The sequence below is a fragment of the Leptopilina boulardi genome, unplaced genomic scaffold (assembly GCF_019393585.1).
Source record: "Leptopilina boulardi isolate dan_hultmark-lab unplaced genomic scaffold, ZJU_Lbou_2.1 LbouV2_371, whole genome shotgun sequence".
Taxonomy (NCBI): Eukaryota; Metazoa; Arthropoda; class Insecta; order Hymenoptera; family Figitidae; genus Leptopilina; species Leptopilina boulardi.
Genome location: NW_026137942.1, coordinates 2,918,974 through 2,934,385, shown reverse-complemented (window position 1 = coordinate 2,934,385; position 15,412 = coordinate 2,918,974). Strand labels below are relative to the sequence as shown.

General features: G+C 25.1%; 2 protein-coding genes across 4 annotated transcripts in view; both read left to right on the top strand.

The window, feature by feature from the left end:
• The window catches only part of LOC127287611 (sodium/potassium-transporting ATPase subunit alpha), a 115,128-nt gene that overhangs the window by 76,481 nt on the left and 23,235 nt on the right, over window positions 1-15,412 (top strand). For all 3 annotated transcript variants that reach the window (XM_051314632.1, XM_051314631.1, XM_051314633.1), the window contains exons 2-3: window positions 12,721-12,801; window positions 14,576-14,701. In XM_051314632.1, coding sequence (XP_051170589.1) covers window positions 12,721-12,801; window positions 14,576-14,701 — 207 coding nt within the window. The remainder of the gene's footprint in view (window positions 1-12,720; window positions 12,802-14,575; window positions 14,702-15,412) is intronic.
• On the top strand, window positions 161-8,687 carry LOC127287613 (uncharacterized). The gene is made up of 10 exons (XM_051314635.1): window positions 161-447; window positions 3,291-3,430; window positions 4,089-4,199; window positions 4,910-5,053; window positions 5,371-5,632; window positions 6,340-6,597; window positions 6,713-6,801; window positions 6,948-7,167; window positions 8,028-8,156; window positions 8,293-8,687. Exons 1-10 carry the CDS (start codon window positions 267-269, stop codon window positions 8,616-8,618), a joined length of 1,860 nt encoding a protein of 619 aa, XP_051170592.1. The 5' UTR covers window positions 161-266; the 3' UTR covers window positions 8,619-8,687.

Below are 15,412 nucleotides of genomic sequence, written 5' to 3'. Positions count from 1 at the left end.
GTTTAAATTTTTTTTACAAGGATAGGGCCCAAGTAGATAGGGCCCGTTCCTGCCCGGAAGATTCGTCAAATCTAACGCGCTTGATTAATTTTGATTGGTTCCTTTGACATATCACCGGTCAAGGTCGTGACTGGGTTACAGTTCCTTTTTCTCTTATTGCGTCTTTGTTTTCAGGCACTTGTCTCGTTCGGCATTTAATGTGTGTGTTGCTTTCGTTTTAGTAATTTTTTACTAATAAAATATAAAAAAAGATATTTTTATAAATAATGGTTCCAAAGTCGAAACCAATTAATTTTGCTCGGTGTTTCATCTGGACGACTAAAAAGAGTATAATTGTGCCGGTGTCAAAAATTGTTAATTTTAAAGTTGATCAACAAAATAAAAAAAGAGCCTACAAAATCAAAAGTGATAATGGAATTCAAGAAGGATTCATCACAGATTTCGGTGGTAATTATTCTTTACATACTTTAATTGAAAATATATCATCAGTTTAAGTTACAAATGGATTTATATTTAACACCACGTGGCCCCAAAAGAATAAATTTCCAATTTTTCTTTTAAAAATGGGATATAATGTTCGTAAAATTCTAATTTAAAAATTTTTTTTATTTAAAAAATGTTTTTTAGTTATATATTTATGAAAAATAATTTTTTTTTATTTCATTAGTTGACGAAAATAATTAAAATTACCAATTTTTTAAATTTTACGTCCTTAAGCCTGGGACTGTTTAAACGTATTTTTTCCAAATTATATTAAAAGGTAAATAATAATGTAAAATGTGCTATTTGAAAGTAAATCATTTGTTCTTAAATATTTCAAATATGTTGAAAAAAATATAATGTAACTAACAAAACAATATCTAAGAAATTGAAATTGTGTCGAACATATATATTAATTCTATCAAAATCAAGAAGTTGAAATCTTTGCAACATTTATGATTACCGATTTAAAAAAAAAATATTTTTCTATCATTTGAATAAAATTATTGTCTCAATAAGAATTTTTAAAAATTGCTTTTATGGATTTTTTGATTCGTTGATAACAAACGTCGTGGACTTAAATATCGTCTTATAGAAAAATTATAAATTTTTAATAATAAATTCTACTTTTAGTACAAAAATTGGCATTTCAAATGTTGCGAATATTATTTTAAAAACTTTTCAAAAATTCTTCGTTACATAAATTATATTCAGTAATAGGTATATTCATACAGATTTTATAGAATTTAATTATTTAAAAATTTTATAAAATATTACATTATTTTTTGAAGTTTATAAAGAATTATCAGCATTTTATCATCACAAAAAATTTCATTTAATTTTAATATTTTTTATAGTATTACATAAATTTCTTAAATTTTCAGTCTGAAAAATTATTTTACATAATTTTATTTTATTAATAATTAAAAATTTTTTTTTAAAATATCCTTTTTTTCTTGAAAAAGAAATAAATTTATTAGAAGCTTAGATGATGATATACATTGTGGACTTCAATTTATTAAATTTTCGGCTCTTTTGAACAATTATTGGAAAATACCTATAGGTGATTCCGCATCAGATTTTACATAGTTCACATTTTAAATTTGGGCAAACATTTTTTTTTTGGTTCCTTAGAGAGAAAAAATACACATATATTTTTCTTTTCGTAACCAAAATTTCGCAAATAGAAAAAAATTTGGTTTTTCATCGATTTTTAAATTAAATTAACAAAGAAAATTGTTTGAATTTGTATTTTAAAAATTATAATATTTTATGATGAAATTAATTTTTTTTTCAATTTGTGTATTTTAATTTTTAATTAGCGAAAATTTTCGGGGTCAATTTTCGGGTTTATTTCGATGTTATTTTTTTCCAGTGACTATATTTTTGAATGGTATTTTGCATAAATATTTCTTAACTTGTATTTTGTATGGAATTTTTTGGCTTAATTTCTGGGCTTGGAATGATAATATATTACATACAGTTTCAGATTGGGCCTGATAGATTTTATTATTTAATTAATTTGATTGTAAAAAAAAATTCTTCTACTTTATTTTGCGTTATTATAAGCAAAATGTATAGTTCTATAATGATACAAGAAACCTTTTATATCCAAAAAAAATAAAAATGAGAATAAAAAAAAATTTATTTTAAATTGTTATGTAAAAAATCATAATTTTTATGAACAATTTAAAATAATAAAAAAAAATTTTTTCTTTTTTTTCTATTTTTTAAAACAAGAAAATTTTTTTATCAAGAGAACTCTTTATTTCTCTCATATGAAAGCAAAAATAAATGCATTTTGTAAATGTTTGTAGAAATAAATGGTTTTAAATGGTTTTTTAATTTTAATTTAATTTTTTTAAATTTTATTTTATTTAAATGCATTTTCATTTGGAATTGGACGTAAATTTATTTTTTAATCCTTAAATTTTAATAATTGTATTACTAAATAAATAAACAAATGGTTAAACTTCGCAATCTAAAGCTCGATCTTTTCGATTTGTTCAACAGCCTGTTTTTTGCATTTTCAATTGAATTTCAATTAAAATTTGTGTATTCAAATTGCAATTTTTAGACCTCAAAAATTTTTTTACAACCTTGAAAAAACCTGGAATTAGCCTTGAATTTTATCACAAAGTTTTAGTGGCCGCCTGAAGATTTATTGCAAGCTCACTCTAAAACTACATCATGCATATTTTTCTTATCATTCCAAGCTAAAAAATGGAGCAAAAAATTTAAAAAAATAACAATACTGAAAAAACTGAATTTATTTATAACAATTATAATTTTTTAAATGAAAATTCAAAAACACATTTTTTTATAAAACTACAATTTAAAATTTGAAGAAAACCCAAATTTTTTTCTCTTTGCAAAATTTTTCTATACTCAATAATTGTCAATAGTTGTCATTAAAAATAGATGTGCTTTCAAAAAATCAAGATTGTGAAAATTCATGACTAAAATTTAACCCAGAAAATATATAAAATAAATAAGTATACTTTTTTTCTCTAAGGAACATAAAAAGAAATGTTTGACTGAATTTAAAATGAGAACTGAAATCTTACGTGGAATCGCTCATATATGATAATTATATATTATATCACTTATATATATATATATTTTTTTACTTCGAAAATCATTGTGTTGATTATCAACTTTGTATAACACTCCAAAAAGTGCAGTGTACAATAATTCCATATTTTATTTCTATATTCCATTTTAAAACAAATACAAATTTGGGAAACAATTTTAAACTTGCAAAATTTTTTACATTAGTTAAGAATTCTTTTTTTTTCGGTACCTAATAGCAACAGAGGATGATTTGAAAGAAAAAACAGGAAAACGATCACATGTTCCACCAAGGAAAGTTGTTGAAACAGCTACTGAATTGTCGACAGATGATGAATTACGACCTGATAAAAAGTCTAAACAGCCAAGTAATCGAAAGGTATTATTTTTTCCATAACATATTTATACAACATTAAAATATCTATATTCGCAGACATGTACATAGAGGCTGTTCATAAGTTATACGTCACACCGTCCAAGTGGGGGGTTGTGTGTGTGGAAAAAAAGTTATCTCTATTTATATGTATTTATTTTACGAGAAGCGGGGGTCAAAAATTTCTGATCTAAGAAATGGGGGGGGGGGGGGGGGGGTGGAAACAATATATTGAAATTAGCTAAATAAATCAGTTAATTATATTGTATCATTGTATATGCAAATTATTTGTAATAAAGTTAAAAAAATAAATTGTTAATTGGGAAAATTCACTGATTTTTAAAAATATGGCCGCAACTATTTTCAGACGAAAGTCACTGGATTGACCTAATGAGGTTTTAATTGAATTATTGAATTATTTATTAAAAATAATAATAATTCAATTATTTCATTGAATTACGCAAAAATAATATTTTTCTAAACAATAAACATTAAAACGCAGTTTTATTTCAGATTTTAGTTCAAAGTAACGATATTTTTTTTGTAGGAAGAGGGTGGGTAACAAAAGCCACGGTTGAACATAAAGGGGGCAGGGTGGTTGAAAAAGTCGAAAAATTGATAAGGTAGTTTATGCACAGTCGCTTATAAGATTTCCTTTCTGTAGGCTCCCCACTCCATTGAGAAAATAAATTCTCATCTTGCGGAACGACTAGAATCTACTACTCATTCGTCTCTTTTTGGAGAAGAGGAGAACCCTAGGACACCATTAGCAGAGGTATTAAAAAATCTATTTTAATATGAAACACATTTTTTTTTAAATATTATATAGGGCATTCATCGTCAAATTTTAAATCGAATTTTATTTTGTTAAACAATTTTTTTTAATTCTATATGAAAAATAAAGAAATTCCTTTTTTATTTTTCTATTTCATCAAAATTATGGAAGTTATGATTCTTTAAATTATATTTTTTTTAGTACCAGGGCACTTTTCAGAAGCATTTTTTTCTATTATACTAAAAGATAAAAGTAATGTTAAGTGCTTTCTTTAATATTTCAAATATGTAATAAACAAATGACGTTAATTATACGGAAACATGAAAAAAAAATCGAAAATAATGTCTAAAAAGTGACATTTCTCAAAAGCGAAGTAACCGATTTTTGATTTATTTCTTTTACTATAATCTCTGATAAATAATGTTTTTCGTTTATGCAATAGTAGTGTGATTTACTGTTAAAATAATATTTTATAATTTTTTAGTTCAAAAATGGTAAAAAGTATCTTAACGGTAAAGAACAATACTGTCACATAAACAAGAAATATTTCTTTATTTATCAGCGATTGTAATAAAATAAAAAAATCGAAACTTGATTACTTCGCTTTTGATAAATGTCAGTTTTTAGACGCAATTTTAATTTTTTTCCTATTTTCGTATAATTAATGTTATTTGTTTATTGATTATTCTTTATTTTAATTATAATTTTAGATTTCAAACCATCCTATTACTGCCAAATCAAAGCCGATTGTGACGAGAAAGAAGCAACCCGCAAAAATAAAAATTGCCTCCAATGAATCAACTGCTTCATCAGAGTCCGGCAAATCGTTAGAAAATGGTGAACAGTCTTTAGAGGTATGTATTGAAAGATATATTAATTTTAATATAAAAAACGTAAATTAATTTAGTAGTTATGTAAAATGACAAATTTTTTTAAATTTAATAAAAATATAATATACGGATTTATCGATTTTTTAGAACTCTTTATTTTTATGTAATACATTTTTTATTTAAATAAAAAAAAATTTTTCTTTATAACTTTAATAATTTAAAAAAAACTTGTTATCTGCAGTATAGTTTTAACGTGTTAAAAATACTAGTTAAGACTGATTTATATTATACTATTCTTATAAATATAAACTTTTTTTCATGAAAATCTCCATCATTTTCAGAATTTAAATGCGACTGTACAAATCAACTGTTTGGTGACATCTACACCGCCAATAGATGTAGATTCTGTAAAATCTGTCGAAAACTTTTCTTTTGCAAGAAGGAGTGAATCGGAAAAGACCACACATTTTCAAAACGTAACTGCACCTGTTACAAATGATAAATCTTCAGAATCTCCAGTATGCATTCAGCAAGATCAAGAAAGAAGCAACAGTGCATTGTCTCATTATAGTGAAAAAAGTTTCTCTGAAGAAACAATTGTCGGTAATGAAAGTGTTTATTTTTCAATTTATTTATATTTTATTTATTTATTTATTTATTTACTGAAATAATTCTCTTAGGGTTAACAATTTATATATTATATTTAATTTATATTTATATTATTTTCAATTTATATTTTTATATATTTCAATTTATATTTACGGGGTTGCCAGGGGTCAGGAAAATCATTGAATGCAGGGTAAAGTTAAGTGATTTTCTAAAAAGTATTAGAAAATTGACAAATTTAGAGATTTGAAATTTGAAAAAATTTTTGTTAATTTTTTTTTAAATAAAAACGTCTTAAAATTTTTTATTTAAGTCAGGAAAAAAAAAACAAAATTCCATCTGAAATTAGGGAAAAGTCCGTGAAACAGAAAATCAAAATTATGTGGCAACCCTGATTTATGATGAATTTAACTTCAATTTAAAAATCTCTCAATTTAAAAACAAGCTTTTAACAAAATAACTGCCATTTTTTTTTATTTTGTAGTATTATCATTTTTTAATTTAGTATTATTTTTATTGTTTCATATTATAAATGTTTAATCGCAATTTATCACAATCCTTATTATTAAAAATATTTATTCAGCTGAAACATTTTTTTTGCAAATTATACTTTTATTTACGACCAAATTCAATTTTTACAAGTATTTAATGTAGATAAAAATTTTGATTTGACTGTGCACTTAAGAATACTTTTTTTTATTCAGATAAAAGAAGGGAATCAAGAATTGGTTCTCTGAGTGATATTGTTAACAATTATAAAGGAGAATGTCGAAACATTAGCGAGCAATTGAAATCAAAAAATAAAGAATTAAAAGCGAGTAAATTGAAAGCAGCAGAATTGGAGGCAAAGCTTGAAGAAATAAGTACTCGACTGGAGAATGTGCTTAAAGAAAATGAAGAGCTAAGACATCTCAACAGACAATCGCAATATTTCATTCATCAAAAAATGGACACAATTCACGGTAAGTTATTTGGCTCCTTCGTTTAAAAAGTTTTTTAAAAAAATAATGCCTATTTATAAAATATTTTGTAAATGTGAATTTCTTAAATTTATTGCAATTATTTTTTTTATTGCAGATACTATTAAAATGCATAGTCAGGCTATGCAAATACAAGAAGAGTCTCTGGATTCCCCTGTTGGAATGTACAATGCAGACAGGTCAAAAGTAAGTTAAGTTTATTTTATTTAAAAAATCTTTTTCCTCTTCAAAACAAATAGTCAAAAATAATTGAAATATATTTTTTCTAATCTAGCTTTTTTACAGAAATATAGTTTTGTAATAGAAATAATTAGATTGTTTATTTTTTACAGTTGTACATGGGAAGAGAACAGTGGATCTCAACTGAAACCTATGCAGACGTAATGTCCACAGAAAAGTCTTTTCCAAAAATTGTCAAGCGGTTTGCGATTGACATGTTTGGAAAAGAAGTTCTGCGAAAAAGTACCGTTACTGGTTTTAGCAGTAACCGTAGTAATGCTGGCAGGGTGCCCACTGAAACTCTGAGTTCTGCTAAACTTCTAGCCATCAGAGGTACATGAGCGATTCCACATCAGATTTTAGTACACATTTTAAATTTTGGAAAAATATTTCATTTTCGTTACTCAGAGAAAAAAAGTATACGTATTTAAAAATTTTTTTGGTTGTCAAAATTTCGAATAATGAATTTCCGAAATTTTTATTTTTTGAAAGCATACCAATTTTCAATTACCTATAACTATAAAATTAGTTATAAAAATTTCGCCAAAATAAAAAAGTTTGATTTTGTTCTATTTATAAATGATATTAACAAAAAAAAAGTTTTGATTTTTTTCCAATTTGGGCATTTGGTTAATTTAATATCTTAGATTAAAATGATTAAAAAAATTTGCGTATAGTTTTAAAATTAGCTTAATAAATCTTATTGTTCAAATAATTTGTTTATATAAAATTTTTATTAATTTTTTTAACACTAAATTTTATCAGGTTCACTCTAAAACTATATGCAAACTTTCCTTATCATTCCAAGCTAAGAAATTGATCCAAAAAAATTTTAAATAAAAATTCCCAAATTTGAAACAAATTTTTTAGTTAACTTTATTTAAAAATCAACAAAAAAACCAAACTTTTTTTCTTGAAGAAATTTTTCTAAAATCAATAGGGTCATTAAAAAGAGGTTTTGCTTTCCAACAATAAAAATTTCGAAAATTTGTTACTCAAAAATGTGGCCACCAAAAAAAGAAAACATACTTACACCTTTTTTTTAATAAGGAACAAAAAAAAATTATTTACCTGCAGGCAAATAATTTTTTAATTTCACTTTTAAAATCCATGAATTTTAAAAGTGAACATGGAATCACCTATATGCTTTATTTACAATACAAAAAATTAATATTCTATAATTTTGTTTCCAGATTTTTACAGTTTTGCTTTGCAAAAAGAGAAGTCTATGAGCAGAAATTCTGCCGACATGGAGGCATGGAATACTCTTAAGTATATCTCAAAGCAAATCAGCGATTTAAAAAATCCTCCAAGAAAGAGAGGTAAAAATTATATAAATATAAAATATAAATTTAAACTAGTTAAAATTATATAAAATTTTTTTAAATAACTTTTTGTCGCTTAGATCTTTTATAAATATTATTTCTTTTGTGACATAATTATTATTATTATTTACAGTGAGAAAAGTAAACAAGAAAAGGAAAACTATTTTAGGAGCTATGCCCGAAGACAATGCGACTGAAAATTTAGATCAGTATGTGCCTGGAGAAGATGAAATTGAATATGTGCCTGGAGAAGATGAAACAATTGTAGAGAAGTATGTACCTGGAGAAAATGAAATAAATTTTGATGAACAAAATCCTCTGGACGAAGCCGAAATAACTGAAGAGATTGAATATGAAGAAATAGAAGAAATAGAAGAAATAGAAGAAGAATATATGGAGGAAGATATGGGAGAAAGTATGGACGAAGATATGGAAGAGATTGATGGACTGATATTTTAAGTTTATATTTATTTTGTTAAAAAATTACTGTAATATTTTAAAAATAATAATTTATAAATAATTTACAAACATCTTTAAATTTTTTAATTCACTGGACACATTGATATTTTTATATTAAAAAAATTTAATATTTATAATGTTTATACTCGATAAATTAATATGCAGCTTCAAAAAACTGGTGACACAATAGGAATTTTCTTTTAGTATTTTTTTAATGAAATTTAATTTAATTTCTTTTATTTACAGTTTATAAAATTAAATATCAATAAATTCTTATAATGAAGAATCTAATTATTCTAAAAGAAATGTATTGTCATTTTCTTAAAATTAATATTTATTATTAAATTTTAGTAATTAAATATTTAAAATAATATACATACCTTGATTAATGATAAAAAACTTTTTAAAATTTCTTATATTCTCTTGAATTTAATTTCACTATTTGAATTTGCCGCTCGTCCTAGTAACTTTTTGTCGGTAACAGTGCATTCTCTTTTATGCTCAAGCCAGTGGTAACAAGTGGCCGTGCCTGTCGTGCCTGTCACAATTAACTTTTTCACTTTTTAACAAAATTCCGTATTTCCTGCACGTAATCAGCATTTTTACACTTTAAAACAGTCCCTTTTCTCGTTTATAATGCCAAATCGGGTCAATATACATTAATTCAAACAATTTAAGTAAAAAGAATTGGCCGTAAAAAAAAAGAATTGGTCGTAACCATTCAATACTGTATTGTCGCGAAACCGCATAGGCCTTAAGTCACCACCAATTCTTTTCGCTTACGGCCAATTCTTTTTTTTTTACTGGGTTGTCGTCGGTTATAATTTTGCAAGAAAAAAACTATATAGTGAATTTAAAAAAATTTGTTAAAAATAGAAACTTGACAGGGTGAAAATAAACATGCACACATATAAAAAGTTTGCTGTGGCAGCGAACTATTTACTGTCACATCAAATTACGTTAGCTAATATATTGGAACAGCTAACAAATTTGCTGTGAGATCCAAAAATTTTGCTGTGACAGTGATTTTTTGAAAAATTTAAAATTTTGCAAAAAATTTAGCTGTGGCTACTAATTTTGATAGATCCAATAGCAAACATTAGTTAGCATCTGTAAGCAATTCCTTTTTTTCCGTTTTATACATTTTACATATAAGATGAAAGTTTTCTTTATATCCCTTAAACTTTTTTTTTGTAAATGATTTATATTTATTAAAAAAATGTTTAAGAAAGACATATGAAGAAAATTTTAATCTTATTCAAAATGTATAAATAAATAATTTTTTTAAGTTAAAAATATGTTTTCTTGAAAATTAATATATGTTATTTCAGCGGATATAAAAAATAAAGAGGTGAAGTAGGGAGAAGTGTATACAGTGTAGTTCGAATGCAAACAAACATATCAAAAGAATACTTATGTTTGTGACCTTGAAGAAAACTGATGGTCAGAGAAAAACAGAAAGAATCTTTTTTGTTTGTTATACTTAGGATTTAGGAACTAATTTCTAACTTTCTCATGAACTACTTTTTTCTCGTGTGGAGCAAAAGTGACGCATGCAAAAATTAAGAAATTTTGGCATTTTTAATTCCATCTTTGAAATAATTTGTTAGTAACAGTAATACACTGAAGAAATGCTATTTTCTGTAATCTTTAAGACATTATTTCAAATTTTTTAAATTGACAGTAAATAAATTGGCATTAAACACCGTAATTTCAGTGAATTACAATTTTATCGGTTCCCTTCTTAAAATTTTTAATATAAATATATTATGTTAGACTGAATGCGTGAGTTGCAAAATGTACCGTGAAGATAACTTAAATGAAAGATGTGAAAAAGTTGTATTATTTTTGAAATCAGAAAAAGTGAGAAATAATTTGGAACATTTTGATATTTCTAAAATATTCTTTCGCCGTAAAGGATTTTAAAATCCAATTGAAATATGTAAATTTTATGCCCGATATCAGTTCAACATATAAAATAGAGTAATGAAAGATAATGGTTCAATGGTATGTTATTATTTAATTTTACTGTCTGTATTTTATGATTGAGAGAAAATGTTTAATTCAACATATTTTTATTGATTATAAAAATTTCAAATTTTAAGCAAACATATAAATAAAAAATACAAAAAAAATTATTATTCGTGAATTAAAAAATTTATTTTTGAAAAAATCAGAAGAACTTAATTAAACTAATAATTCGTTTATATTCTTGTTAAATCAAGATAATTATCTGTAATTTGTGTTATCACGTGCTTTCATGTCTCGTGTTTACTAATTGAATTCGTTTTGTGAGTAGTCATTAAAAATGTATTATGAACACAAGCAAGAAAAAAAAATGGTAAAACTTGATTCCCAAGGATAAGGAATATAATTAAATTTAACAGTTTATGAATTACAAGAAAAAAAGTTTGATTTTGTATGATTTTTTTTTTCAAATCGTGAGTTAATATCTAAGGTTAATGGCCCAAGGGCGCACTTATACTTATGTCATCGCTCCCACGAGATTAATTATTCGCTCATAGACACAATCTCAATTGTTACTTTCCAAGACTGAACTATAGTTCAGTCTTCCGTAAAAGAACAATGAGCTCAAATGTATCTATATTTACATAGGTATATCATATTTGTATTACTATTTTCTTTTGCTTCAATTTTAGATCAATTTTAATCATTTGTCCCACAATTTGCGAAAAATATTTTTTATGAATAACATTTTTTATTAATTATTAGGTAACAATTAACAATTATTCGGAATAAATTTGAGATTTATTTTTATTTAAGAGAGGTGAAAATTTGATTTAATATAAGAAAATTAAAATGAAGAAGACAATCGAAGAATTAAAATTAAGTGTTTTAAAAAATGATGACTCTCAGTCTGTTACTATTGTAACCTTGCGAATTAAAAGTGTATAGACTGTCTCTAAAACGAGACTTTTTATATTTTGAGAACGGGTTGTTCCACCTTTAGGTTAATTTTACCTTTCAGTAAAATCGATATATTCTAGGGAAAACCTGCTATAAGCTATACGTATTGTGTTACGACTGACAAGTAAACCATTTCAGAATACATAATTCTAAAAATAAGTCAGATATTCATTAAAAACACATTAAAAGGGTTTGAATTATTTTTTCTTTCGAAAAATTAAATTTTCATCAATATTAAACTTTTTCCAATACAAATTTTAAATTATCTTTTTTAATTTTTAAATTCTTTCTAATAATATATGTAATTTAATTACATTTCACTACTTTTTTTTAAATTTATATTTTTTTTCCAAATTAAAAACAATGTATTTTTATTATTCAAATTATGACATTTTTTTTTTTTTAAATTAAGGGTTAGTTTCAAGAAAAATTTATTTGAGCTCTGCCTGGATAATAATATGTAATTTTCGTAATTATAGTAAAAGGTAGTGTATGTTAAAAAGGAACTGGAGGGTCCCAACCCCTAGAGTAAACTTTACAAGGGTGTGTCAAAATAAGTGCGCTTCAGCTATATTTTCTCTGAATTATATCTAATTTTGTCAGGGGTTCTCATTCTCACCTGACGATGACCCATCATACTCTGTAATTATTCTCTTAAAAAAAAAATTTTTTTGAATCAAAGAAAAGCAATCTGTATGGTACGTAAACAAAGATTTTTTTTATTAATGAAAATTAACGCTAAGATTTCTATTTTTTGGATTGATTCTAAAGGGCTTTGAAAATAGGGAAAAATAGTTTTTAAAATATGGAAAAACATTCTTAAATTAAGTTTCGCAGAAAATTATTATGTACATCCAGAAGAGTTATAATGGTTTGAGTTCTCGAAAAATTATGGTTTTATTAAATTAAATGTTTGAAAAAGTTTTCAGACAATATTTAAAAGTTAAATTACTTTGTTTCTTAAACATGAGTTTCCTAAGGTAAAAAAATGTATTTTATGAGTCATTTCTTAGTTTATGGTTGTATAAGTAGGTCAAACGCCCTTAAGGGTGAATAAGCTTTGTCTCCCTTCCCCTTGTTACTTTATGTATCGGCCATTATAATTTATGTATCTTATGTTTTATCTCATATATTTTTTATTTTATTTATAATTATTTTTATACACTTTTTTCAGCATGGCCGCTCAGATTCATACAGGGTCGCCACTTTACCAAACATTCGCGATGACAACAAAAGTGCAGATGGAATGTACAAGGTATAATTTGTACGAGGCTAAAATCCGTCAAGGATTAAGGTTTTCGCTTTTCTACTGGTGATGGGCTTTGTTCTTTTCTCTCTTTCTCTCTCTCTCTCTTTTTATCTCTGTCAATTTTTCTCTCTGTATATTGCCTTCTCTTATTTTCTCTTTTTGAAAAAATCGAGAAACTAAAATGTGTTCTCTCTGATGTGAGATCTTTTGCTTATATGTGACTCTGCTGCGATCTTTTTTTGCTTTGGAAAAGTTCAACGTCATCTTGATTAATGGGAAATATTTTCGTCTTTTCGAACTCTCAACAATTCTCAACATAACTAATTAATTAACAAATGCATGAATTATACTTTATGGTTGTTGTAAGGTTAATTTTTAAGTTTTATTCGTAAAATTAATTAACTATATTTTATTTTCTAATCCACTTTTCGGTGATTTGATTCTTAAAATTTACATGTTCTTCTATCTATAGAAGTTGTGAAACTTCATAAGGCAACTCAACAGACTGCTATTTTCTATAAATAAAAGAAAATCGACTAATTCATTCCTTATTATGTTTTAGTAATTACTATTCAATTTTTTTGTTCCAATTTATTGTTATTTCGTTGAAAAGTTGTGTTATTTCGTGAAGTATATAAATTAATTTAAAGGAACTTTCACGATTTACTCAACATGCAGGAAATATCATTAGATTCATCAAATTCGTGAAAATTCAATAATTTCAACTTACTTCTTCAAATTTTTCTATTCCAACATTGCAGGATTGGTTTTCTCTTTCAAAAAGCTTCCCAACACTTTTTTCTTTTAAAAATGATAAAACACTGTTCAAAATAAGAAAATTATAATAATTTTTGTAAAAAATATATTTCAGTTTAGAAAAAATTGTTTTTCACAGTGGATCTTTTTCCTACTTAAAAAAAAACGTTCTTCGATTTTTGTTTTGTTTTCTAAGAATTGAAATTTTATATTTTTCCATGTAAATTTTATGCAATTTATGCAGATGACTCACTTTTCGTGAAATGAAATTATTGCCACATTCGAAAAAGAATTTTAAAATGTTATCCGTCACAAAATGTGATAACGACAGTTGGAGACTTGACTATACCGAGCGGTCAATCGTAAGACTGGAGATGAAAACAGAAAAGACGCGATTCGTTTGACTCGTTCTAATTAAAGGGTTAATAAGGGCAACTCGTTAATATTGAAGAACCACGATCATTGGACACTACTGCTGACTAACTTCTTAAGAATTTAAAAACAATTCACGCTTGTTTTTAAAAGCAGATTATACAGCTTACATTATTGATTTTCTATTTTTAATAAAAAAAAAAAACAAAAAAGAATTACAAACTGTATTAATAAGACAAAACCCAATATAAAAAAGGTTCAGAAATATTTCTTCATACTTGGAATTTTGTTTTTAAAGTTCCTACCTAGCAGAATGTTTTCCATAAAGTTTACGGCAAGTTATTTGAAGAAAATATTGAAAATTTGTTTTTTTAATGTGTATTGCTAACATCAGGGAAGGTTAGAAATCCTTTTTAAAATAAATAAATATTTTTAATAAAAATTGCATTGTCCCTTCTCAAATGAGTTACTATTTATTCCACGAAATGAAAATACAACATTTAAAAAAATAATCGATTAAGGACAATTATAAAATACAAATGTACAAATAGTACGAAATTTAAATGTATTTTATACAACCCTATAATTCTAACCTCACTTTTTTCTAATTCAATTATTTCGTTTTGTTTATTTTTTTATCTTCTGTTCATAGTCGCGGCGGAAGACCCCAAAGAAAAGGGGGGATAACCTGGATGAACTCAAACAAGAGTTGGATATCGACTTTCACAAAATTTCCCCCGAAGAGTTATATCAGAGATTTCAGTCGCACCCCGAAAACGTAAGTAAAGCTGTAAATTTATTTCAACACTTATCAAATTAATTTAATGAAAAATCATGATTTTGAATACAAAAAAATGCCAGTATATGATAAAAATTATATTTCTCTATCTCTTGAACACAGGTGCTATGTAAAGGCTTATAAACTACGTTTGTTCAATTAGAAATATTTATTTTAAAAATCGAATAATTTGTTTCAATTTATTCAAAAATGACAGTAAACAAAAAAAATATTTGATACAAATAAATATTTATTTGATAATAAAATATTTATTAGCATTAGCCAATTTTCAAACTTAGATCAAATTTTCAAAATATACATCATTTTTCATTTTTTTTGATCCATTACAAAAAAAAAAATACTGTACTTAATCAAAGAGCATTGGATTCACTTGAAAACCATTATTTGGAGATTTTTGGGGTCGCTGATTACAATTTTGATATTTAATTAGTAATTGGTGACTTCAAAGACCTCAAAGTAACAAGTTTTTAGCGAATCTAATCAATTTTTCTTCTTAAATTTCTGCCATATTGGATCCGCCATTTTGAATTTTTAAAAACTTATTAAATTCGTAATCAGCGACTCCAAAAACCTCTAAATAATAAGTTTCAATCAAATCCGATGAATTTAAAAATTTTTCGTCCGCCATTTTGAATTTCTCTAAACATGACTTTTTATTTAAAAGAATTTTAATTTAAGTGCATTTTAATG